The 23,919-nt window shown below is 41.2% G+C and overlaps 1 protein-coding gene across 4 annotated transcripts in view; it reads right to left on the reverse strand.

Annotated features, from left to right (window-relative positions):
- Positions 1-1,677: 1,677 nt before the first annotated feature.
- Positions 1,678-23,919, reverse strand: part of acap2a (ArfGAP with coiled-coil, ankyrin repeat and PH domains 2a) — a 50,625-nt gene continuing 28,383 nt past the window's right edge. Inside the window, exons 9-26 of one of the 4 annotated variants that reach the window (XM_069702231.1) lie at positions 22,130-22,204; positions 20,614-20,625; positions 18,134-18,196; positions 14,846-14,958; positions 14,178-14,229; positions 13,447-13,547; positions 13,035-13,140; positions 12,412-12,620; positions 11,382-11,451; positions 11,066-11,160; positions 10,606-10,808; positions 9,756-9,857; positions 9,035-9,127; positions 8,260-8,492; positions 7,771-7,880; positions 7,536-7,646; positions 7,087-7,148; positions 1,678-3,279 (exon numbers count right to left, since the gene is read on the reverse strand). In XM_069702231.1, coding sequence (XP_069558332.1) covers positions 3,176-3,279; positions 7,087-7,148; positions 7,536-7,646; positions 7,771-7,880; positions 8,260-8,492; positions 9,035-9,127; positions 9,756-9,857; positions 10,606-10,808; positions 11,066-11,160; positions 11,382-11,451; positions 12,412-12,620; positions 13,035-13,140; positions 13,447-13,547; positions 14,178-14,229; positions 14,846-14,958; positions 18,134-18,196; positions 20,614-20,625; positions 22,130-22,204 — 1,914 coding nt within the window. In that variant the 3' untranslated portion in view covers positions 1,678-3,175. The remainder of the gene's footprint in view (positions 3,280-7,086; positions 7,149-7,535; positions 7,647-7,770; positions 7,881-8,259; positions 8,493-9,034; positions 9,128-9,755; positions 9,858-10,605; positions 10,809-11,065; positions 11,161-11,381; positions 11,452-12,411; positions 12,621-13,034; positions 13,141-13,446; positions 13,548-14,177; positions 14,230-14,845; positions 14,959-18,133; positions 18,197-20,613; positions 20,626-22,129; positions 22,205-23,919) is intronic. The other 3 variants (XM_069702234.1, XM_069702232.1, XM_069702233.1) reach the window with 3 other exon arrangements.

Consider the following 23,919-nt stretch of genomic DNA (forward strand, 5'->3'; position numbering starts at 1 on the left):
TTCATGAGAATTAAATACAACTTTCCGAATGGCCACCATGGGAATAAAATGCATAAAGAAAGTCTGCTGCAGTCTCGTTCCACCCTGCAGCTGAACTGCATATTTCCCACTTGTTCTTATCTACGTATCCGGTCATCCTGCTTCACCTTCATCCTTTGTGTGTGTGTGTGTGTGTGTGTGTGTGTGTGTGTGTGTGTGTGTGTGTGTGTGTGTGTGTGTGTGTGTGTGTGTGTGTGTGGGAGGGGGAGAGAGAAAGGGTGCAAGAGTGTCTGCACACAAGCCAGCGGAAGCTCAAACTGGTGCCTTGACAGAGACAGGACAACTGGAGCAAAGTGATCTGGAGCACGTCGTAATATTAAGAGCTTTTAGTGCGGCAGCTGACCTGCACATGAAAGCACTTTGTGTTTCAGAGGTTTCATTAAGTTGAACATATAAGCACGTCGATGGAGTTGTAGTGAATTATCACTGTTGAAAAAGAGACGTGTTTTCAGCAGACCACACACACGCACACATACGCACACACCTCTCATTCGAACAGCTGCAGAAATAAACATAGACTTAATTACTAAAGGTGGGCCATGTATTAATGAACATGTATAAAGATTAAGCACACGGTTGGATTCAGGACTTGAGACGGCATCAATAGTCTCTCTGCATGCAAAAAAAAAAAATTCTCTGATTAAGGATAAACAAAGAGTTTCAGCTGAGGTTAATGTTGGAGTTAAGAAGGCATAGTTGAACGATAAAATACTAAAAAAAAACACATGATAGAAGCACGTTACTAATGTTTGCAGATCAGAAACATATGAGGGCTCGGGTCAGGTTTAAACTATCTAGTCTGGTGAAAACAAATGAAGTAAATACATGAAATACCCAGAGAAAAGTCAGACGTTACGTTGCCTTTCAGGATCCGAGGCTGTAACGTGTCAAGAATTCATCCTCCGAATAAGAAGGACCGACAGCGGCCCTCCCTCTGCTGGACAGAGATTACACTGCTGTTTTCTGTAAAAACCAAACAACCCTGGTTAGTCAGATCAAGTCTGCAGAGAGAAAATAACACCAACGGCAGAATTTAAACATCTAAAAATTAATGACTTTTTTTTCTTTCTCACTAAATATAGAACAAGTTGCATTTATGAGCAGCGGCAAAGCTTCTCTACAGTACAACACAAGTCTAAAAGGAAGTATGATTGAAGCTGCGGACCCAAAGACGAGCGAAACACCTCTGTAGTAGTGAAACGTGAGGATTTCTGGACTCTTAAAAACAAATACAACCACGTATGTAATTACATACAAACACCATCTGCCTGAGCGACGCGCGCACAAGTTACAATTCTTGTTTCTTTGAGGGACAGAAAGATATTCTTGACAAACTGCAACTAATATCCAGTGTTTAGAAAACAGAAGATTCACTGTCACTTCAGTGTACCGAGCACCGAGCCTGTGAGTCGAGGCAGAGGGCACTGCAGCTCCACAGGTCTTTAAACCAACCTGTTCATATTGTGAAATACATGGCACCAGTGAAGTCCTCTTGGTTCACACCAACCCTGTTCTGACCAACATGTTCCTGTAAAGACTTTAATGAAGCCGAATGAGGCATTGTGGGTAGTCAAACTCAAACAACAACAACAACAGCCAAAAATCTACATTCAGGAGTGAGTCTTTGGTCCGTATGTATTGAAGTTCTTACATATTACGGGTTTATTATACAGTACATGTATATTGGTGTACAGACAGGAGATATAAAATGGCCTAAAATGATCAGATGATACAAAGAACAGCATATACAAAAGCTTATTTTATAATTCAAGTACCACTAACTTGGACAATTCAAAAGCATCTGTACAAAATGTACAAGAATTGTATCCCATGTTGCATCAATCAAAGGTTTTCTCTGTGATTAACATCTTATTTTAGGATATAGCGTAAATGTTAAAGTGAAGATTTTACAGTTTCATAAGAGAAAGAGTTTCAACAGGGAAAAATAACAGATCCTACAGAACAAAACGATCGTTACCTGCACTCATTTTGAGACTGGAAGATCGAACTCATCTACAGGTGTCGAAACAAGGGCATACAGAATCCCTCTGTAACCAATAATGTTTCAGATCAACACACGAGGTCATAAACGTTTACAGAACATCCACAATGGCTTTCATGTTTCCAAACATAGCAGGAGAGTTTGCAGATTGTGTAAGAACTTTTGTAACTCTTCATTTTACAGGTCTGTAATTTCCAAAATATTTTCCTAAAAACATCCTAATAAGTTTCCCTAAACATGTCTATTTGTTACTAATAACAGTGAACGCAGACAAAGTGTTCAACTGCTTCAGTTCCAATCCAATCCAGATGTTGTTTAAATTCTATGACATCACGGCGCTGAAGCGGCGATCGCCTCAATAACACAAACCGCAGATACTAAAAAAAAATGGAAATCATTCAGAACTTTTTTTTTTTTTTTTTTTAAATAACAAGCTTTTAAAAATCATTTCAAATCAACTATCATCTAATTTGACATTACAGATGCATTAAGAACAGGTTTGCTTCAATAATCACTGAACACCGTTACCATCATAACTGGTAAACAAACATCAGTGGCGATTTAAGACAAAGACGTTTGTGCAAAAAGGTAAAAGCATGTTGCCGTGCATACGCCTGCTGAGTTCTCTAAAGCAAAACTTACAACAACAACAAAAAAGACGCTCATGCTCATGAAGAGACTCCTGCTGAAAAGAGGGAAGCACTTTAAAAATGAAATGGAGTATTTGACAGTCTGTCATGTACTTAACTCTCTTTACAGCTCTGATGCTGCGCACTTGTCGTATTTAAGAGGAAATTGTCTTTGACTGCCAGAAAGTGTGACCGGAAAAGATTAAACATTCAGACAGAGTTCGCTTATCATTTGACTTTAACACAGTACCATTTACTTACTGCATTCGATCCTACTGAGAGCACAGTTGGAAAAAAAATCAAAAGGATTTCTTTTATTCACAGAAGTTCCCCTTCACTCGACTGAAGTGCTCGTAGTTTTCAACAAAAGCTGAAATTAATCTGATGAAAGGGAGCTTTAAAGCAGACGTATCTGATTGATGCTGTGGGGAAAGTGGACGTCATCGCAGTTATCTTTTTTTTTTCCGTCTCTGTCTGACCGCGAGTGGACGGCGCGTGTGCAGCATCACGGTCGCTGCGGGTCGTACTGCTGGTAGCGGTTCAGCTTGTCTGGGTCGTTGGAGGCCATCTGGGTGAAGTCCTGGAAAATGTCCTGGTAGGTTTCATCTCCTGTAACAACAACGAGGACAAAAGACATAAGGAACAACAAAAGCACAAAAATAAAAGACAAATTTTCAAAATAGAATTCAATTTTTTTTTTTTTTTTTTTTTTAATGAATCAATGGATATTTTTACCTTTTCAGACTTTTAAAACTTACTAAATTTAAAGCATTTGACATGTAAAAAAAAAAAAAAAAAAAAAAATCACAGGACTGCAATATTTAACGCATCCTAATAGCAGCAACTATTGCTACTATTGTGACTTTGTCACAGCAAAAACATTTACTTTTAAAGTTTATCTCTTCTACACAAGACGGTTTTGTAACAGTTTAAAGTATAATATTTGAACAAAAGTCTAGACCCTGCTACACACTTACTACACCAACCCTGCTGCAACTAAACGCAATACAATATGTCCAAATAACTTTTTACTTAAGTTGTCAAGACTTAACAGTGTCAGAAAAATGATCAAAAACTAAAATGATTTACACCCTCATCATGCAGGTGTAGCGCAGGATAAAACACGCATCCACGGAGTGTTTTGACAGAGTGGAAGGCATCATGCAGTGACAGTGTCAACAAGAACGAGAAGAAAAAGTTGGCCATACCTTTTAAGTGTCGGCGTGGCTCGAAATATGAAACGGAACAAGGCGGAGGTGAGAAACAAAAGGCGAGAACAGAAGAGGCAAAAGGCAAATGTTTGAGAAACCAGCCAGCGAGGATCTCGGCAGCAAAACTGGAGACCGACTCAGAAAGAAAGAGACAAGCCCACAGACGTTAGTTTTTGTCAACAACTGTATTGTGTTTAAAGTGCAGGAGTTTATGTACAAAAAAATACAGTTGTGTTGGCCTCAGCACCCCAAAGAAAAAGGAGAACAGAAGAAAGGCACAAACTCTGGGGAGGAGAGTGGGAAAAGGAAAGCAAAATACAAAACTGAGAGAGCGAATTCACATAAAGAGAACTGGATGAGAGCAATACAGCCGTGTCTTAAAGACAACGAAGAGCCTCTTCTTATATCACGTCAGTGGTTCTTAGTCAGGAGTTTCACGTGTAAATTTCTCCTTTTCAGGTTTTTAAGTCAATTTGAAGAAGACTACAAGAAATATTTATGAAAGATTAAAGGATATTTATGAAAAATATGAAAAGAATAATCATTATACTTCCAAAAATATATATTTATTCCTGCCCCCGATTTAAAAAATGAACGTTTAAATGCCCACGAAAATCACAGAGAAGCCCTCAGACTGAGAACCACCGCCGTGCGCTTCTTCTACACACTTAATCAGGCAGAAACACTCGAGTCAAGGGAGCTGTAATTTTGATCAAAAGTGGAGGGAGGATTTGATGAGGTCAGCGCTCCCTCACATTCATTATCCCTGAATATCCCTCATCAGTCCCTTCGTTCATCAGCTGATTGGAGGCGCTGATGAAGAGGCTCAGGGGTGTCAAAGAGGACGGAGCTGAACGACGGGCGGATCGTTCAGCGACTGGAAGCACAAACTTCAGACTCCACTCTGCTCCTTCTCCTGATCATTGTCAACTGTCTCTGTCGTTGACCTTTAACACAACAACATCCAGCAGTAGTTTCTATCTGTCCCTATTAGTAACCGTTTCACTCGCTAAAAAAAAAACAAAAAAAAAAAAAAAAACTTCTCTTCATTCGTTGTCATTCAGGTCCAACATCTCCCTCACATATTAAAAAAAAAAAAAAAAAAAAAAGCCCAAAAAAGCAGCAAACGGGCTAATAACAGTCCAGCTACCTACAGCAGCACATTGAGGCCTCCGTGTCAGATGCACCATTCTTTAAGGACCAAATGGAGGACATTTTTGAGCTTAGCCCTCCCTCCTGTGGTCAAGCACATGTAAATGCACGAATCCCTTTGCTCCACAATCTAAGAGAAACAACAACAGCAACAAAAAAAAAAGCCCTCAGCGTCTACTCTAACCGGACAGAAGAGAGTTCACTTGTCTGTAAAAACTATCACAACACAATCAGTAATCCCGACACTAACTACCGAGCACAGCCCCCAGACACGTCAGCCACTCAAAACATCACATACTGTTCTGCCAGCAGCAGGGGGCGCCGCTCTGCCAATGACCGCTCAATCAAAGTGCTTTGGTGCCCTCCGAGGGATTTGGGGAGGCATGAAGCGGAGATGTGGGATGAAACTGGGGTACGTTTCACTCATTCAGTCAAAATCATCTCTTTCCACATTCTTTGTGAATTCTTTTTTTTTTTTTTTTAAAGCTCCCATATGATTAAGATAAATGTAAGCTAGGACAAGCAGGTGATAAAAAGCTATACACGGTTACATGTAGATCATTTTCTAGACTATTGCACTTGTTGCTGGACGATGTACCAACCTCAAACGGTCTGTCTATACTCGAGTAAAAATCCACTAACATTCGAGACGATCAATGCAATGGCACCAAAAGGCCGTTCGTCTTACAATTCAGGATTTCCCGTGATTACGGGCAATGAGCAAGCACACTTAACCGACTAAATAACCAAGACACGATATTGTCATAAGCAGAAGTAAATACCACACAATCGAAAAAAGAAAAGCAAGGATGTGAACACAGAATCCTCGTGGCACTCAAAAAGAAATGCACGTATGCACATCATTTACAACATGTACAGTAAGAACAGTTATTAACACAGCTCCTAGAGTTATCTTTTTATATATATAAAGAAAAAAATGTTCTAAAATATACTTTTTTGTTTTCAGATCAGGCATGTAACAACCGCAGGATGCATCATGTTTGGACAACGAACACTTGAAATAAGTAAACAGGCCTTGAAAGTGGTTAAGACTTCAAATACAGTCACGGGGGGAAAAGGTAGAGTAGTTGCATAACCATTAACAGGAATGTGCATAAATTACTTCGGACAGGTCAATTGAAAATGAAAGTAGTTTATAGACACACGCCTCTCCACACTGGTCAGAAGATAAAAAATAAAAATGTCATTCAAAAGTCGCGATTATTGCCAGATACTGTAGAGAAAACTGCCGTCCCTTTGAGGTCTGAGTGTCACTGGATATACTGGTGGCAGTTACTGGGTAGATACGTTTTTTTTTTTTTGCAAACATACTGTGACTGTTAGCAGAGACACAGTACCAATTTAAAAATGACAAAGTATTTCACACAAAACGCGCGTCTAATCAGCTGCTAGAAATCACCTTTAAGAGGAAATTCGAAACATTTCAACTTAAAGGAAACACACACTATCAAGTAAAAAGCAACACCGTTTCCTTCACTTTTGTGCTCATCGGTAATTTGACACGAGTAACAGTCACTCAGTGGAAAAGGAGGATGTTCCATTTTGGAACCAAACTCTTGAGTAAAGTTCAGAGCGGATGGCTTTAACCCCGTCACATCAACGCAGTCTAGCACCTGATGCCGTAACACAACGAGGCGTGGAGCCGCTGCAGCAGCTGGCAGGAGTTTCTACAGCAGGACAGGAGCAGGAGTTGGGCTCAGTTCACTCATCAGACATTACACTTCAATCCAATTCCTCTAACCTCTTAAAAAACAGTTGCCCCAGTTTGCGCTGAAACCGCCGACACTAAACCGGTCTACGTTTTGGATGTCATGCTGGATTTCATCTGCTGTTTTAAGTTAACTGACTCCAACTCTGAAACCTGAGCAATAACGGCTCCACGGCCTGTTTTTTTTTTGTAATATTTCTTTTTTTTTGCCCGTGTGTTCTGAAGCCAGCGGGAGTTATTCCGTTTCATCCAGCTGCAGGCTAATAAACTCCTGCATGCACTTCCTGTACTGCATCTCGGTGGGGCTGTTGGTGTTATATTGACCTGACTGACTGTAAGGCCCCTCCGCCTCCCGCATCTCCTCGTTCATCTTGGCCAGTCGCAGCCTGCGGAGGGAAGGAAGAAACGGGCCACGGTTACACGTCGGTCAATGAACGGCCTCTTTAACGTATAACTCCAATTTCAGGGTTCTAAAATTAAAAATGAACTACTCAGATCTAATAGATAACAGCACAGTTACCGGCCTCTGTTTAACATCTAGAAGTAAAAAATGCCCTCGCTGTTTTGTTTATAGCCAAGCTAAATAAAGTTGCTTAATGCAGTCACATGAGCTGACAAAGGCCTTTAAGTCCTTACAGATTAAATGAAATAGAAAAATTACAATCACACTGAATTTTCACAGCTTTTTGCAGAAGTTGTTCCAGTTCAACACAGAAAAATTCACCAAATTATTAACATTAAAAGCAACAGACGCATTTCAATTCAACACTTACAGCGTGACTATGTCTGCATTGGCTGCCTCCACCGCTACGGTCAGGGGGGTTTTCTCATCAATATCGGCAGCATTTTGATTTGCTCCTCTTTTCAAGAACAAACACACTTGCCTGCAACAGAAATTAAATTTCAAGTTCGGTTATTTATTTTATTTTATTTTTTTAAGGTCCGTCATCATCCGTGTTCCATTGACTCTTGTTAAAATGGCCGATCACTATTCTGTGAGTAACAAACCCTGTGTGTCCCAGCATGGTGGCGTGGTGGAGGGGTCCTCGGCCCTGAGCGTCCTGCTGGTTCACATTCGCTGCGTTTTGGAGCAGAAACTCGCAGGCGACCAGCGAGCCCTGAAATGAACCGTCAATATGACAAATGTTTTTTTTTTTTTTTTATTCAAGTGGAAAAACACATTAAACGCTACGGTGTTATTTAGATTTTTTTTTTTTTTAAGTTCACAAAAGAAACACACACTAGTCTTCACATCACCTATTTCCACACTGTGTGTACTTTGATCGCACTCAAGTGTTATTATCTAGTAACTCATTGATCCTGGTGTATCCCTACACCCAAGACATGCAGCACTTATTGACTCTAAATTTAAAATATCATCTGCAAATGAATAAATGAGAGAGTCCATGATGAACGTGACTATATTACTTTGGTCCATCAGAAATCCACATTAAATGGTGCCGAACTGACTGGGTTTCCTGCTGTTGTTAGACTCACCCCCTGCACCGCCATGATCAACGGCGTCCTCTTCTCCTCGTCCGTGTTGACCCAGTTGACCTCGGCTCCGTGGGCCAGCGCCTCTGCCATGTCCGGCAGGCTGCGGGCACATGACGCCCAGTAGAGCTGCAGACCCGGGCTGTACTCCTTGGGCTCGTAGAAGACCATCTCCTTACAGGGTGACGGAGGAGGCAGCGTGGCAGGCATGGGCATGGGCGGAGGCTCAGCAGCTTCTGAAAAATGGGATGAAAAAAGTGTTAACTATTTAAAAAGGTGTGTAAAGTGTTCCTCTACGTTATCTGGGAATTATTATGCAACATATGCATACACCCCCCATAAAAAGCTGCTTTGCAGAAAAGTTAAAGAGAAAATAGGGGTGTGTATAGGCTCATCGCAGCGGTAGCGACCCAGACACGTTCTTCTCTTATTACTTTAGCATAGGCACTATAGTGGGCATCACTTATTGTGAGCTGACGGTCTGAGGTTCAACCAGAGACACTTTTGTATACATGTCCCTCTACAGCATCACTTTGTCCCTCTGAAGGTTGTGTAGGATGCTGACACGCCTACAGACAGATGTACGTGTGTGTGTGTGTGTGTGTGTGTGTGTGTGTGTGTGTGTGTGTGTGTGTGTGTGTGTGTGTGTGTGTGTGTGTGTGTGTGTGTGTGTGTGTGTGTGTGTGTGTGTGTGTGTGTGTGTGTGTGTGTGTGTGTGTGTGTGTGTGTGTGTGTGTGTGTGTGTGTGTGTGTGTGTGTGTGTCTCTCTCTCTCTCACCTGCGTCTGCCAGGCTGTTATTGGAGGGGGTTTTGGCCAGCATCTCCCTGCTCCCAGCAGCACTGTTCTGAATGCCGCTGTCAGCACTTTTCACTGTAAAAACAAAGAGTCTGAATCACAACGTGTGGAAGAACATGAAGATGTCATTCACAGAGTGTAAAACAAAATAAAAGGAACACTTTGATGCTGATTTCATCACACACAGCCTCCTTTACGTAGCCCCTTAAAAGCTTTTTGATCAGTGCGTTTGCTTTTCTAAATCAACTTTTGAACATCTACTGGCTTTTAACAAACGCTACATGCTCTTTCAATCTGATCAGCAGAATCAGCAGGTGGTCCTGATATTTTTTTTTACTCTCCGTGTTACAAGCAAGGAGCTGGTGGAAGACAACAGAAACAGAACCGGATGACAGATCCCCTCCATCACCACCACCTCAAGTTCCAGGTCCCTAAAAACCAAAAGTATGATGACGTAGATACCAGACACTGACTGAAACCATGAGTGAGAGAAACACTCCCCACCCCTCAGGAAGAAAAAAACAAAAAAAAAACATGGTACGATGTACAATGACGGGGCGGCTTGTTAGGAAGGTCTGAGGATGAGGAGGGAACAGTGGAGTTGAGTTGATGAAGGGTTGTTAGTCCACAGCCCCAAAGCAGTGAAGTGAAACGGACAGAGGGGGATGGAAAGGAGGCAAAACACTGAGCTAACAGTACTTACTGCTCCTGAGCTTGGAGGAGTTGTCAAAGTAGGAGAAGAGCGAGTCAAGCTCGTCAGGACAGAAGAGAGAGTCGCGGCGGGCCTCCGTGCCACCGGCAGCAGCTACGCGAGGGACGATGGGAGTTTGGACATTGGAGGGCGAAGGGTGTAAATTACATGGCAAGGTTGGGTTGGGGTGGGAGGAGGAGGAGGGGGCAGTGAGAGCACGGAGGTTAGTCCAGAAGCACAGAACAGCCAGGGGAGGAAAAGAAAAGAGAGAACGAGAGAAAGAGGAGAGCAGGGTGAAAGCACAGATAGTTAGGCTACTGGCTCGGCTGACACTGGAAGAGACAGACTACGAAAAGCAATGGGAGGCAAAGTGGGCTCAGACATATGATGTTCACATAGAACATGCAGTATGCCAATGGGTGGACACTTCTCCACTGTAGTGCAGGGATCCCATGTCAGAGCATACAATCACTCGTGATGTAGTGGCAGTTTCTTCTGAAGAAGCACCAACATTTTCTTGGTGGTAAAACTGAAAAAAAACAACAGCTCTGAAATCCTATTTTATTTGTTTAAGAACCAAGGTATTTGGTTTGGGGAAAAATAGTAGGAAGAAAAAAAATAAGAGTTTGTGAAAAAAAAAAAAAAAAAAAAAAAAAACCAGAGATCCTTAAATACAGTTTAAGACGGGAAGTTTAAGTTCCACTGTTCCTCTTTCATAAATGTATTTTGGAAGCAAAAAAATTCACTGACCCAACAATGCCCGACATCAACTGACTTTGAATTTATTAGTCATTGAAATGTACCACAGCTTGTCCCAAACTACAAGTCATATTGAGGTGGTTTGCGTATATTCTGTACTGACCTGACTGCCCAGAGACGTTAGACCCCGGTCGAAGTTTGGGGGTGGGTGGAGGCGGTCGTGGCGGCAGATGCTCAGAGCTGCTGCTCAGCCTCTTCTCCTGTTTGCTCAGAGAAACCACTTTGCTGCGAAGCTCCTCGTCCGACGGCCGGCGGATAAACCGACGATCCACATATTTGGCTTTGATGTAGGCCTCTACCTCGTGTCTGTCAGCGAACAACAAACATGCTGTGTTTATGAATGACATGAAAATGAAAGCCGAATGTTGGCAAACCACTGTTCATCTACATCAAACTCCTGCTTTTAGAAGAAGCTATACAGTGGCTGAAGACTAAGTGTTTAATTCACCACAATGAGGACAAAGTCATTGTTCTACAGAGACATTTGTTTCTTCAGGACAGCAGGACTTAAAGGTAAATGATTTGGTTTAAAAACAGTGATATTCTCTCTACTAGTCTCGTACCTGGGGTCTCCCGGCTGTGGCTTTCTGGCTCCCAGCTCCTCTCGCCGAGCTTCATAGATCTGGTTGATCACTTTGTTCCCCAGTTCACACATCAACTGCGAAATGTGGAATAAAAAAATGAGTTATGGTAGCTGGATAATCAACCAGGCAGTAGTTACACGTGGCTTAAAAGATCTCACGGTGAAGCATATCAAAAAGCAGAGAAAAGACCAAAAATAGTGTGTGCGTGAATTGAAAGTAAGACTTTGATTTTGTTTGTTTTGGGCAGTTTATGTACATTTGTTTTTATACCTTCTCCGAGCTTCTGCTCACTCACCTTAAGTAGTTCTGGTTCCCATGTGTCCAAAGTCAAGGACCGAACCTTAGAGAAATGCACTCCCAGACTCCTGTACATGAAGAAATCATAAAAAAAAAAAAAAAAATAAGCACAGGGACATTACTCACTGTGCAGATTCATGGGCTGCCAAGTACGGGAAAAAAACTATCTACAAGGAATGACGCTGTTTTAAAGGTGAGGATTTGATTTAGATCGGACATTTTGACAAATAATTAATTGCATCTTTTTTAAACATAGCCTCACATTACTTTTTGCTGCATAAAACCTTTTAAAGGGTTTGAACTTTATCTTAAAAACATATTATAGAATTTATGGGAGGGTGTGAAAGACTTGACGATATCACAGACGGTGTTTTTGAGGAATTATAATTTCTAAAATTCTTTTAAAAGAGGCCTTTCGATCCTTTGTAGCGAGGAACATAGCCTGAAGCCCTGTTAATTATTGCTTTACGCAGAAAGCATGGGAACAGCCCTGGACACGTTTATGTAAATTAAACTGGCCTGTGTAGTAATTAAATATTTTACCCTGGCAAGTAATTAAAGGTCATCACAACAGACAGACTGTGAGTTTACATAACAACGAGTTTACATTTCTTAAATCCCTAAAGACCAACATTTTGTACGAGGCATTCACAACACAAGCCAATATACGTTTAATGATTTCTAGTTTTCACAGAGATAAAATGAACTCCAATTGAACTGTGTTCATGTAGTGGTAGAAAAATAAATAATATTTTCCTAAATATGTCCCCTTACTTTATTAGCTTCCCCAAGTTTATCTTCTCTGGAATGAACCAATGAAATTTTCACAACATTTAAATGTACAAGTTGGTTATTTAAGAGTGTCCTGACTTTATCTAGATCTGGCTTTTCTTTTTAGTTGTATATTTCAAGTATCTATCTCCTGCATCTTTGTTATTGCTGGCTTTTGCTGCCATTTTTAGGTGTCTAACTGTTCATTATAAAATGCGTATTATAAGGACGTGCTTATGAAAAGCTGCAGTATTTACCTGTGGATGCCAGAGCACTGTATACACAGGGTGATGCCCAGATTGATGCTGGCCCAGCGGGGATCTGGCTGGCCACAGTCGCAGCAGCAGGCGTTGCCTGGGATGGTCAGGACCTTCTGCAGGGCACTCTCTCCTTTCAGCGATTTCTCCTTCGGCTCCCCGCCGGAGTCCAGACTCCCTGTCGACGTGGACGACTTCCTATCCAGCTTCTGACATGAAGAGGGATAAGAAAACGCACAGTCACCAAGAAGAACACTCCAGACGTGAAAAAATAGGACAGGATGAAATGAAACGAAATGAAACTGCACTCTTGTGTCATATGTGGGAGAAGCAAAAAGAGGATACTAAATGAAAACCACCTGAAGCGAGATGTTGTAATATTCATAGAAATAGATGAATAACTGTAATAAAAATTTTCATTTATACCACTGCATACCTGCAAATTTACACATTAGTTCTCTTGTTTTTCCTCATATTTCTGTCTCTCGACTTTTCAACAGTCGCTAAATGAATAGAGTTAAATGACATTAAGTATTTGTTTGAATTTATCTACTACAATATATTTTGCAGTGTTTATTCTTGCAACCAACCATCCACTCAGTCTCAGTGTGTTTGGTTTTTACCTCGCCTTCATCTCCCTTGTCACGGAAGGCGGTGGCGATGCTGTTCTGGACAGCTTTGATCCAAGCCTGTCGCAGCTTCTCCGAGTCTGCCTGCATCATACAGCTCCTGTGGGGGCACAGAGGCATCACACAGCTGCTGTCAGCTGACTGTGTGTGTGTGTGTGTGTGTGTGTGTGTGTGTGTGTGTGTGTGTGTGTGTGTGTGTGTGTGTGTGTGTGTGTGTGTGTGTGTGTGTGTGTGTGTGTGTGTGTGTGTGTGTGTGTGTGTGTGTGTGTGTGTGTGTGTGTGTGTAGGAGTGTGTGTCTGAGCATGTGTTGGAAGGTGGGAACACTGCTGCTCCACCTTCCCAGCTATTTTTCCCCACATATTCCAGAGCTCATTAGACTGATAGAGAGTGATGTTTCACACTTACTTGGTTGGTGACACCACTTCAAAACAGAAACGACGCTCCACATCCTCACAGTGTTTGACTGTGCATAGCCTCAGGTCCTCTACCACCACTGTCGGGTTGTCCTGAGGAAACAACACGGCGACTTTAGTTAAGCACACAAACGAGATCCGTACAGCATGGTACAATGCATTGTAATTCTTTCTTTGCGATGTTAACAAATGCACACACAAATCACTGCGATACTAAAATATAAATGTATAGAAACCTTTTATTCTAGCAGGGAGTGAGTGGCGACGTTGGTGACTGGGTTATATCTGAATGGTTCATTACTGCTATCAGGGCGTACACAGCACAGCGCCATGAAGGAAAAACATGCGATGCGGACATGAGAAATAACTGCAGAAAGTTGCCGATTGCACGAATAATAATCGATAATTCCTGACGACTAACAGTTTTCCTTACATTGTTTTAGCATGTTACACTTGCTTAGAGCATCTAGCAAAAAATGTATGTCAAGGAAAAAGTTTCCAGAATATAGGAGCCGTTTAATGGCTTCATTTCAGTTTATAATACACAGATTCACATCTTCACACAGAGATGTGGTTTATTTCACACTGAACGACTGTTTACGAGTTGTGCTCTTAAGAGAAGCTGCGGCGTCCTGTTAAAAATAGATGGAGGGGTATTTGTGCTGGAAGTCAAACACATGCATATTTGATTGTGGTCGGCGTGCAGGGAGTCACTTGACATACCTTAAATTTCTTCTGGTAAACTAGCTGATTGTTTTGGATGGAGAACCAACGCCTGAAAGGAAATCACAAGTCTGTTAAAAAACAAAGTCACATGCGATTTCCAGAGATGTTCTTAAAATAACAGTCTTTGAGCGATGAAAACAAAGAGCTGAGCTAATGAGGACATATAGTGGAGGGAGAAGTCGAGTCTGCAGAAGACTTCATTAAGTACAGACTGTTTTACAAACCAAAAAATGCATCATGACAAAAACTGCTTTTTGTTTTAGAGTTTTCTTAATAATCACCTGGGAATAACATTTTCAGAGGAATAAAAAGCGCAGCCAGGTAGTTATCTGTATTTTCTGAAGCTTTGGGTCCAGAGGTAGAAATACAACCTCAGGTATACGAGTCAACTTTTGAAGCCAAAGGCGACACGGTGAACTGACTGACAGTGTTGTGAAATTATTATGACCTCTCCCTTCTTAATCTTACCTGATTGTAATCTTGTGGCTTTACTGAAAACATGTCTTAAATTACTTGCTGGGGTACTAAAATGTAAAGCACTCGTGTCTCCTAAGAAAGTGTTTTCCTTCTTAAATCCATAATCAGCTGACTGAAGTTACTCTTTACCATCAAGTTGATTAAGTATTCATTAAGCTACAAACTAGGGTCAGCTGTGTCGGCCGTACCTATTCCATGTCTTGAAGGCGTTGCTGGCCCTCTTAAACAGATAACCCTCCATGGCGATACCGTTTTCTGCATCCACATTGTACTCCAGCTTGGTGTCGTCATTAGAGAAATCCTGAAAAACAAGGAAAGAAAATGAAGTAAAGATAGCATAGACAGAAAAAAAGCTAACAATAACAGTGTTAAAAGAATAATAAAAAACATGAAACCATACAAAAAACAAACAATAAACAGAAGTCCTTATGAATGATTGTCTCATGTACAAAATATATTAGTGCATTTATTTGTTTTGTACAATATTTTTCTCTCGTTTTGCTCTCTTGGTTTATTCTCCTGTTTTCCAGCTTGAGTTTTGCGTTTTAGCTACCTTGTATGAAAGCTGCCAAATAGTCCAATTTGTATGTTCTTCTGCACTATTTTAGTTATTGAGTATTTAAAAGGGAGAAAAAAAAAAGGGAAATTAAGATGAATATAGACTGTATATTACAATAACCTGCAGTAAAAATATTCTTTCAAAATGTATCCTCATAAATCCTTTTGGTGTTGGTGGTTTTCTCTGGGCTGAAGAGTGACTCTGCACTTTTCCCACATGGACCGGTGAGCTCAATGACCTTGTATAGAGCAGCACTGCACAGACACTGCTCTCATTGGCCTGAATGCTGATTGAAAAACCAGACAAGACAGAGACAGCAGCCAGAGTTTATCCTTACTGTGTAATACTCTATTACAGCCAGTCAAATGTACTGCTTGAGAACAAAGGTTAGATTTACTACAGTTCCCTCACTCCTGCCTCTGAAGTCAAAATAGTACGTTTGCGTAACGTATGTCAGGAGTCACCTGGTTTGTCCTGAGCCAGAAACAAGTTCAAACAGCATGTCCTTATTTGTGTGCAAGAAACAAAGTAATAAAGCTACCTAAGATGACATATTCAGCCTTTAAGATCTGAGGCTACATTAAAAATACTGGATAAATCCAAACTATGAAAATACAACAGTATTAAAAATCTTCTTATTGCATAGTTTTTTTGTTTAGTTAGTGAGTTAGTTATTGTCCTCTATGGAGTTAAGCAGCAAAGTGAGCGGTCATGCATCCTGTCTCTCACTATGTGCCGCTCTGCTGTAACTCAATCTCATGTGTTGTCATGGGACTGTCCCTGTGGTCAGACTAGCTTTAACTACCTGAGCTGCCGCCACACTCTCCTAACACCCTCCCAGCTTTCTCAGATTCAAGTGACACTGAACACTATGATGCGCAAAGACACACGTATGTATGCATGCATTCGTGTGTGTGTGTGTGTGTGTGTGTGTGTGTGTGTGTGTGTGTGTGTGTGTGTGTGTGTGTGTCCTTGTCGAGTCAATTTACACCAAGTGTCACCGTCTCCACAACCAATATATATATTATATTGATATATTAGGATATAGTTACTGTCACTAGCTGAGGAGTCGTCCTCTCTGCTGTCCTTCTAGAAACATCCAGAGACTTTTTCTTCCTCAGGCTGGTGCGGTGGTCATTTCTTAACTGCTCTGCACATTCAGCACATGTTCTGACCATCCTCTTGTCTATTTTTTGATACGAGTTTATGAACAGCTGTATTTATAACAACAATGTTTATTTCACAAAACACTAAAATCAGCCTGCCTTCACAAAATCTTTGGTTGAGAACTAAATATTTTACAGACAAAAATATACCACAGACAAATCTAAAGTGGGCTCAGTAAGAACAAATATGTCAACGTTCATAATCCTGTGTTGACTGGAAATGACCTCAGTGATTCAGCAGGTGGTGACAATGACAACTATTTCCTGTTTACTTCCTGAAAAGCAACCATGCTAAACACAAGGATTCAACATAGACATCTTCTCAGTGAAGGCAACAACACTCCCACTCTGCTCTTGCAGAACCATCTGCCTCTTTTTTACGAAGTGATTTTCCTTTTCATACAAAAAGGATTTGATTGAAATAAAAAGGTAAAAAAAAAAAAAAAAAAAATTTTTTTTAGTTATCTGTAAGTGAGCCCAGACAAAGCTAAAAACCTATACATGTAAACTTTTCATTTGGCCTGTGCTCTGAAAAACAGATCCAATTTAACAGCCACATAAACATGCATACATGTTGCAGACGAAAACATTGACTTGGAGTTAACTCAACAGATTTATATACTGTATGTGAGTTTAATGTTGGGGTAAAATCGCTCTGTGCTTCATCATCATTTTTCAATGTCTCAATTTACTTCATATGCATGACTGCACGTTGCCTGTCTGCGCTTGCACACTCCCTCTCTGCCTGAATCTATAAATGTAACCACAGGAAAAGCTTTACAAGTTAAGCCTATGATACCATGGTGTATTAAACGGATGTGCACAAACACACACACACACGCACTCACACTCACACACACACACACACACCTGAACACTAGAGGCAAACATAATTTTCCAGCATGACATACAACTCCAGATATTTTGGGAGCACAAGTGGAACAAAATGTGTCTGTATTAAGTTTCTAAATAGGAAGACAATGGAAAGTACCAGTCCAGGCATTAAAAAAAAAAAAAAATCACCTTTTCCTAAGCCTAAAGCCACAGGACTCTAACAATTAGTCAAAAAACTATGATGCATAGAGGAATAAATGCCCTTAATTTCAGCTTGGACCAACCAGAGAAGACATGACACTGAAACTGACCACTTGATGTGTGTGACCATTCACTCACACAAGCATAGACTCTATGACCACAAACAACGCCAGAATTAAAGGCCAAAGAATGACATATATCGCAACGCTGTTGCTGTTGTGTGAAAACTCGTCTGGTTCTCATGTTTCAAGTAGGAGTTGAGCAATGTCTGAGACCACATGGGTTTAGAAGAGTATTTTCAACTCTGTGGCAGAGATTCAAAAATGGGTAGTGGTCAAACTATCATGATGTTGTTCCGAGTTCCTGAAACATTGTAGAGACACAAGCGTTTTGACAGAGATATTGGCATTTATTATCTAATGGCAAATGACTGCAAAGCAACAAACCACTCTGACATCAAACCAGCCACCTGAGTTCACTGAAGCACACACTGACAACAAGAAGGTGTCAAAATTAGACATGCTGCATTGCCGAGACACATCAGCATTAATGCATGTGTCACACTTTGACGTGATGAAACGGACAAAAGTGCAAATGTCGACACAAACACTGCAATGCAGTCCCTTTAGCATGTGCAGGAGAGGAGATGAAAGACTGGGGCAGGTAGGGTTACAAAATGGAAGTCAGATGGAAATCGATGCATTGACTCTACGTACGGAGGTCGACCTCCAAGCACAAAAGTTGCGGTGGTCTGGTAAAAAGTCGAACTCTGTCACCTCCTAAAATGTCACACAGCAAGAGAACGACACAGACAGAAAAGACATTTGCATTTCCTGACGCTAACACAGGAATTTAGCACGGATATGTCAAAATTAACAAATTCGTACACAGAAGCAAAATAAACACACACAAAAACACAGACTATTCCTTTAAGTAGCCGTGGGCACAGTGACGTCGTCGCGTGCACGGGCACAAACAAACACATAGTCCCTATTGAAAGCACTCACCAGATACCAAACGTAGTGGAAACGGCTGAAAATCTTCATTTTTCACAGATTTTTGTGTGTCAGACAACTTGTGCCTGTGCTTGTGCCCGTTTCCCCGTAAGGCCAACAAATTGTCACTATCTCATCTCAATGACTGAAGCCGCTTGAAGCAGCGTGGCCTGTCTCTTCAACAAACTCACACCTCCTCCTCTCCTGCGTCTCTGTGTCTATCAAAACTTTCGTCACAGCCTCTGCTGCTCCTCCTCCTGAGGCCTCATGCTCTAAGAGAAGGTCACCCGTGTGTAACTGTGTGTGTGTGTGTGTGTGTGTGGGGGGGGGGGGGGGCTGGTGTGACTGCTGGGTAAGAATAATCAAGTAGACCATGCAGAGGAGCTTGGGCATCAAACATTTATACTGACTTCAGTTTAACAGACGTGCACTCAGCATTTCCCCTCACTCTCTCATCTCCCTCACTATGCGTGTTACTACAGAAGCCAAACCTTTAAACATCCTCAATATCTGTCACATTTGAGCCTTTAACCTGAATTTGCATAATGTTACATAACATTACATTTCATTATCAAAAGCGACTTACAATAAGTGCATTTCAACCATGAGGGTACACGACCCAGAACAACAAGAATCAAGAAATTAAAATTTCTTCAAGAAACTCAAACTACAAAGTGCTATCAGTAAGTGCCATGTTGAGCGCTACTAAAGTGCTACCTATTCAAGGTAAAGTCGGAAGAGGCGTGATTTTAGTTTGCGGCGGAAAAGGGTTAAGGGACTCAGAAGACAACGAAACCATGTTATATCTGTAGCTGTTTAAAACCCAGTGACTCTTGGTTTGTTGCTTTTTGAGATGAGACAGAAGTCTTTTAGTCAGCAACCCATTTCTAACTTTCCTTCCGCCGCTGTGTCTCGGTCATACCCTATGGTCACTGTGCTTCTGCACAGGCAGATGAAAAGCCTACTACACACAAACTCAGAATCCCCTTCAACTCCTACGAGGATGAAGGTTTCATCAATTCAATGATAATAGAAAGCACAAATAAATGCACAGGATGCAGAGACTGAACAGGCAGAGACGCCTGTTTTATAAAGAGGCAATAAGAACACAAAATACTCTACAATCGGGTCAGTTGTGAAAAAAAAATGATTCATTGATTTCCTTACAAGTTTTCAAAACACACTTTCTGCCACAGAACTCGGCTACACAAGAAAACTCTCCACCCAGCAGGATTTTACAGGTGGTGTGGGAGTTATCCAGAATAAATGACTAGGATCAACAAACAGTTGAAATAAAAAGACAAGACGAGGTGGGAGAGACTGTAAAAGTCTGTGTTACTTATATTTTATACTTGAATTTCATTATTTATAAAGGTGGCAGTGCAGCTTAGTGGTGAGAAAACTTGTCTTCTAAGGTTAAAGCTGCGAATTTGATCCCTACAACAGCGAGTATGTGTCAATCAACAGAAATGTAAATTGTTGGACTTAAAGTCGGCCCAGGAAGGATGTTAGACTTACATTTGATTAAATGACGTGTACCTTTTATCAGCTTTTCTTACAAAAACTACAAAATCAGTATTGATGATACAAGTCAGTAGACAGTAGTCTTGAGTTTCTCTAAAGGTACACCGAAGCAAAATTATTGTAAAGAGTTATCGTCTAACACACACACAAACAATCGCCTACTTCTCATTGTTAAAGGTAGTTAAAGGTCTATTCCGCTGCACTTGTAACATCACCATCGTCATTCTCATACAGACTACGATCAGCATGTTTCACTTCATTCATGTAAAAACCACAGCGAGATAATAGAAAATAAGTGTGACAAAGACCTTTGTTCTTGCCCTAAATAAGCAAGTACTTAAGATCTGTAAATAACAGACCCTAACTAAGCATGAGTACACTGTGGAATGAGGCATTATGGTGTCAAAGCAGTCTTAATTGTATTAATCAACTGAGCTCCATGTCTACATACACTAACTGCAAAATGCACAGGAGCATTCACGTCAACTTAAATCTATTACAGTAAATGTCATCGTATCATGCAGTTTATTCTGAGGATGACTCAGATCACTGGTCTCTAAAAATGATGGGAGCTGCAGAAGTGAAGTCTGACCAAGGACACATAATTATATAGTGTTTATCCAACCATGCAGACGAGAGTGACAGCGAGGGAAAAAAGGAAGAGAAACACAGCTTACCTGGACAGCAGCCTGGAGTGAGTAGAAGGAGAAGAGGTAGGGGGAGAAAAAGAGCAGACAAAGAATAAAAGAGGAGACAGCTGGTTAGTGTCTGTGTACAAACGGCCAGCTAAGAGAGAGCAGTGGGAGCAAGACCACATAAAAATAGCATCTAGATAAATTGAGGGAGGGGAGGTGGAGGATCGGTTCTCAAGGACAGGCGGAAGTTGGCACACGTACCATCACTGACTGAGTAAGAGGAAAGAGAGAGAGAGGACAGGATGAAAGACAAATACAGAGGGAGGAGACAGAGGAAATTTTGTTTTTTGTTTTTTAAAGGGCGAAAAGAACAAGAGGAAGGATGTCAAATGAAATACATTTTAAAGAAGTACTGCTGGCACACAGCTGGAGACCGAAATGAAGCCCGGCAGACAACAGGTGGGTAAGAAACTGGCAGATGTTGTCTGGAGTTAATGATGCTGTGAGATGTACAATTAAAGTTAAGGGCAATTTACCACCACCACATATTGTGACATAACAACCCACATCCTGCTCAGCTTTTATTCTGCAAAGAGATCAGGCGTCAAAATTAACAGATGTGGCTTTTAGATAACGACAAAAACCGTGAAAATAACCGTTTGAGGACAAAACATGCTCTCGTTTGAGTGTCCTATTAAATGTTTACATTTTATTTGCGGACAACAGGGAGGTAATATGAAAAAGTGTGACTTGTTAGCGCTGCATGGAGATGGGAGCACGCTGAAACCGAACCTTGTTTGTTTGGAAATCGGTTTCCGTCAGCCGTCAATAATGCATGGGCGTGTAGCCGAGATCATCCTTCGGGGTCACCTTACACGTGAGGGCGGAGTACTACCTCCATTCACTCAAATGGCAAATGAACAGTAGACTGATGAAGCCAATGCTTCAGTGTGTAAACATTCTCTTGGAGCAGAATTTACTCCTTTTTTTTTTTTTAATTCACTCCAAGAATAAACTGTAGTTAGAAACCTGCATGCGGCGTAATCAATTATTTATACTCATTCATTTTAATGACAAATAATTGTTTTTCCCTTCAAATTTTAAATGACCAAATAATAACAGACGTGAATACTTCGTAAAGTTTCACAATCTTAAAAGTGTTTTTGAATGGGGGGCCCCGTGGTGGAGAGCGCAGTGCAGGGGAGCAGTGATGACAGAGAGAGAGAGAGAGAGGTCTGGATCAGGGGGCTGAGGGAACCTGCTCATGGTACCTACTAAGAAAGTCCTGCAGCATGGCAGTACAGTGCTCTGTGTGCAATAAGAAAGGCTTTGTGATCAAAGATGGGAGCGTCGAAGAGCCATAAAGTCACCAGAACCTGATGTAGCTTTTCTATGTTGATCCTAAGTTGACTGAGGTTTTTTTTTAAGGAGTTATCATTCATGTTTTTCTTTCATATTGTTGTTACATCATGTGGCAAGTGCTAAAACGGTGAACGTTTTTTTTTTTTTTTGTATGAAACTGGAGGACGATGAGAACAGACCGTGAGTGTTTTTTCACCTTTTGTTGGATGGTGGAGTGTTTCTGCTCCATGTCCCTCTTCTCTTTGGCAGCATCCACCACCAGCTGGTCCAACTGCAAGAGACCGAACAACTGATTAGTCAAGCTTACCAAACCAACTGGTCGTACGCATCTCATTCAAAATCAGCACACACAAATGTTAAAGCTCTTTAAGGCAAAATACTGAATTCTTCAGATTTATCGGACCTTAAGAGTCGCACAGAAAGCAGATAAGAAGTGAATGAGTCATAAATTCCAATGCTGGCCTATTAAAATAAAAGGGCTATCTTTTACACTCCAAGGTATATCTGAGTGTGTGTGCGCAGATGCTTCTTTATTTCTCTTTCCAATCTTGAGAGTAAAAATGACTCCAGGAAAATGAACAACTTTTTTTACAGGCGAGCTGGGGACAAGACGGGCCTTCTCTAAACGAAATGGGCTGTGCTGCGGAGGCTTCATCATGTGTGAAATTGGATAAGAGATGATTGATTTTCCTCGTCCCCGCGAGTAACCATCGCATGTGGAGAGGAAAACAGAAGATCTTTTGAGCGCAGAAAAAAGCAACACATTTAAAAACAAAAAGATTTCAGTGAAGTGCTGAAGGTCACAGGATGATGCTGAAAACGGGCCAGTTTGCCTTACAGCAGTGAAACTCTACTTTGTGCCTCTTGATAATTCTGCTGCAGCAATGTGACATAAAACAGCAAGTGTTAACACACACAAAAAAATAAGTATCTGATTATAGGTCGTTGATCAAGGGGAGGGAGGATCGGGGGGGGGGGGGTGAGAATACATGTGAATACATGGTGACTAGTGTTCAAAGTTTCATCAGCAAAGTGCATATAAAGACCTACTGCACTTTGGAGGCTTTAAGATTTATCTGCCAGACAAAGATTTTTTACTACCGATCCAAAGATGAACCACCATTCATTCGTTTCTCCTCTTTATATTCATGTGTTTCATGTTGCAAATTGGGAAATGTAATTTAGCTTAATGCAACCCCGTTTCCAAAAAAGTTTGGATGCTGTGTGAAATGTAAATACAAACAGAATGAGATGATTTGCAAATCATGTAAACCCATAATTAATTTAAAAGAGAACACACACACACACACACACACACACACACACACACACACACACACACACACACACACAAAACACATGAACATGCAGCTATCCGACAGTTTCAGAGCAGACTGAATTCGACAGGGTCGGTCTTTTGTTTTGTTAAGAGAGGAAAAGGGTGGACGGGAGAAAGGCAGCCTGATAACATCAGATAGGAAATCTTTTTCCCTGTTGCAGCACAACTAGTCCAGTCCGTGTTGTCTGTCTCCTTCTATCTGTATCTGAAAAGACAGGTGTGGGTTTGTGTGTGTGGGTCTCCACATATTCTGTGACTGTGACTCGCCTTACTTTTCAACACCTCATCAATTATACTGCGTGGCCCCCACTGATGATGTCAACAGAGACAAACACCTCAAACATTTCATTCTGCTTTCATTCGGTTTGTCACTTACAAGCCAGAGCGTCACTGTGCTCTACTTATATCACTCGTAAAATGCAGCTCAATGACAAGCTTTATGATTCATGGAAAAGATACAACGCATCCCTTTGAATGAACATCTTCACTAAACTCACGTGTTCAATCCTGTGGCTCGGTGTACAGTCAGCTTTTATCCCAGAAGTAATCTTACAGTTTCCATGAGCAACCGTGGCAAAAGAAAGTACAACATTTGACAAAAATGACTGTAAGATGTCAAACAAACACAATCAAGATGGAACATCAGC

This window comes from Brachyistius frenatus, unplaced genomic scaffold, assembly GCF_029030835.1.
Source record: "Brachyistius frenatus isolate BFR_SWC_R1_liver_20210118 unplaced genomic scaffold, ASM2903083v1 Contig_41, whole genome shotgun sequence".
NCBI classification, from domain to species: Eukaryota; Metazoa; Chordata; class Actinopteri; family Embiotocidae; genus Brachyistius; species Brachyistius frenatus.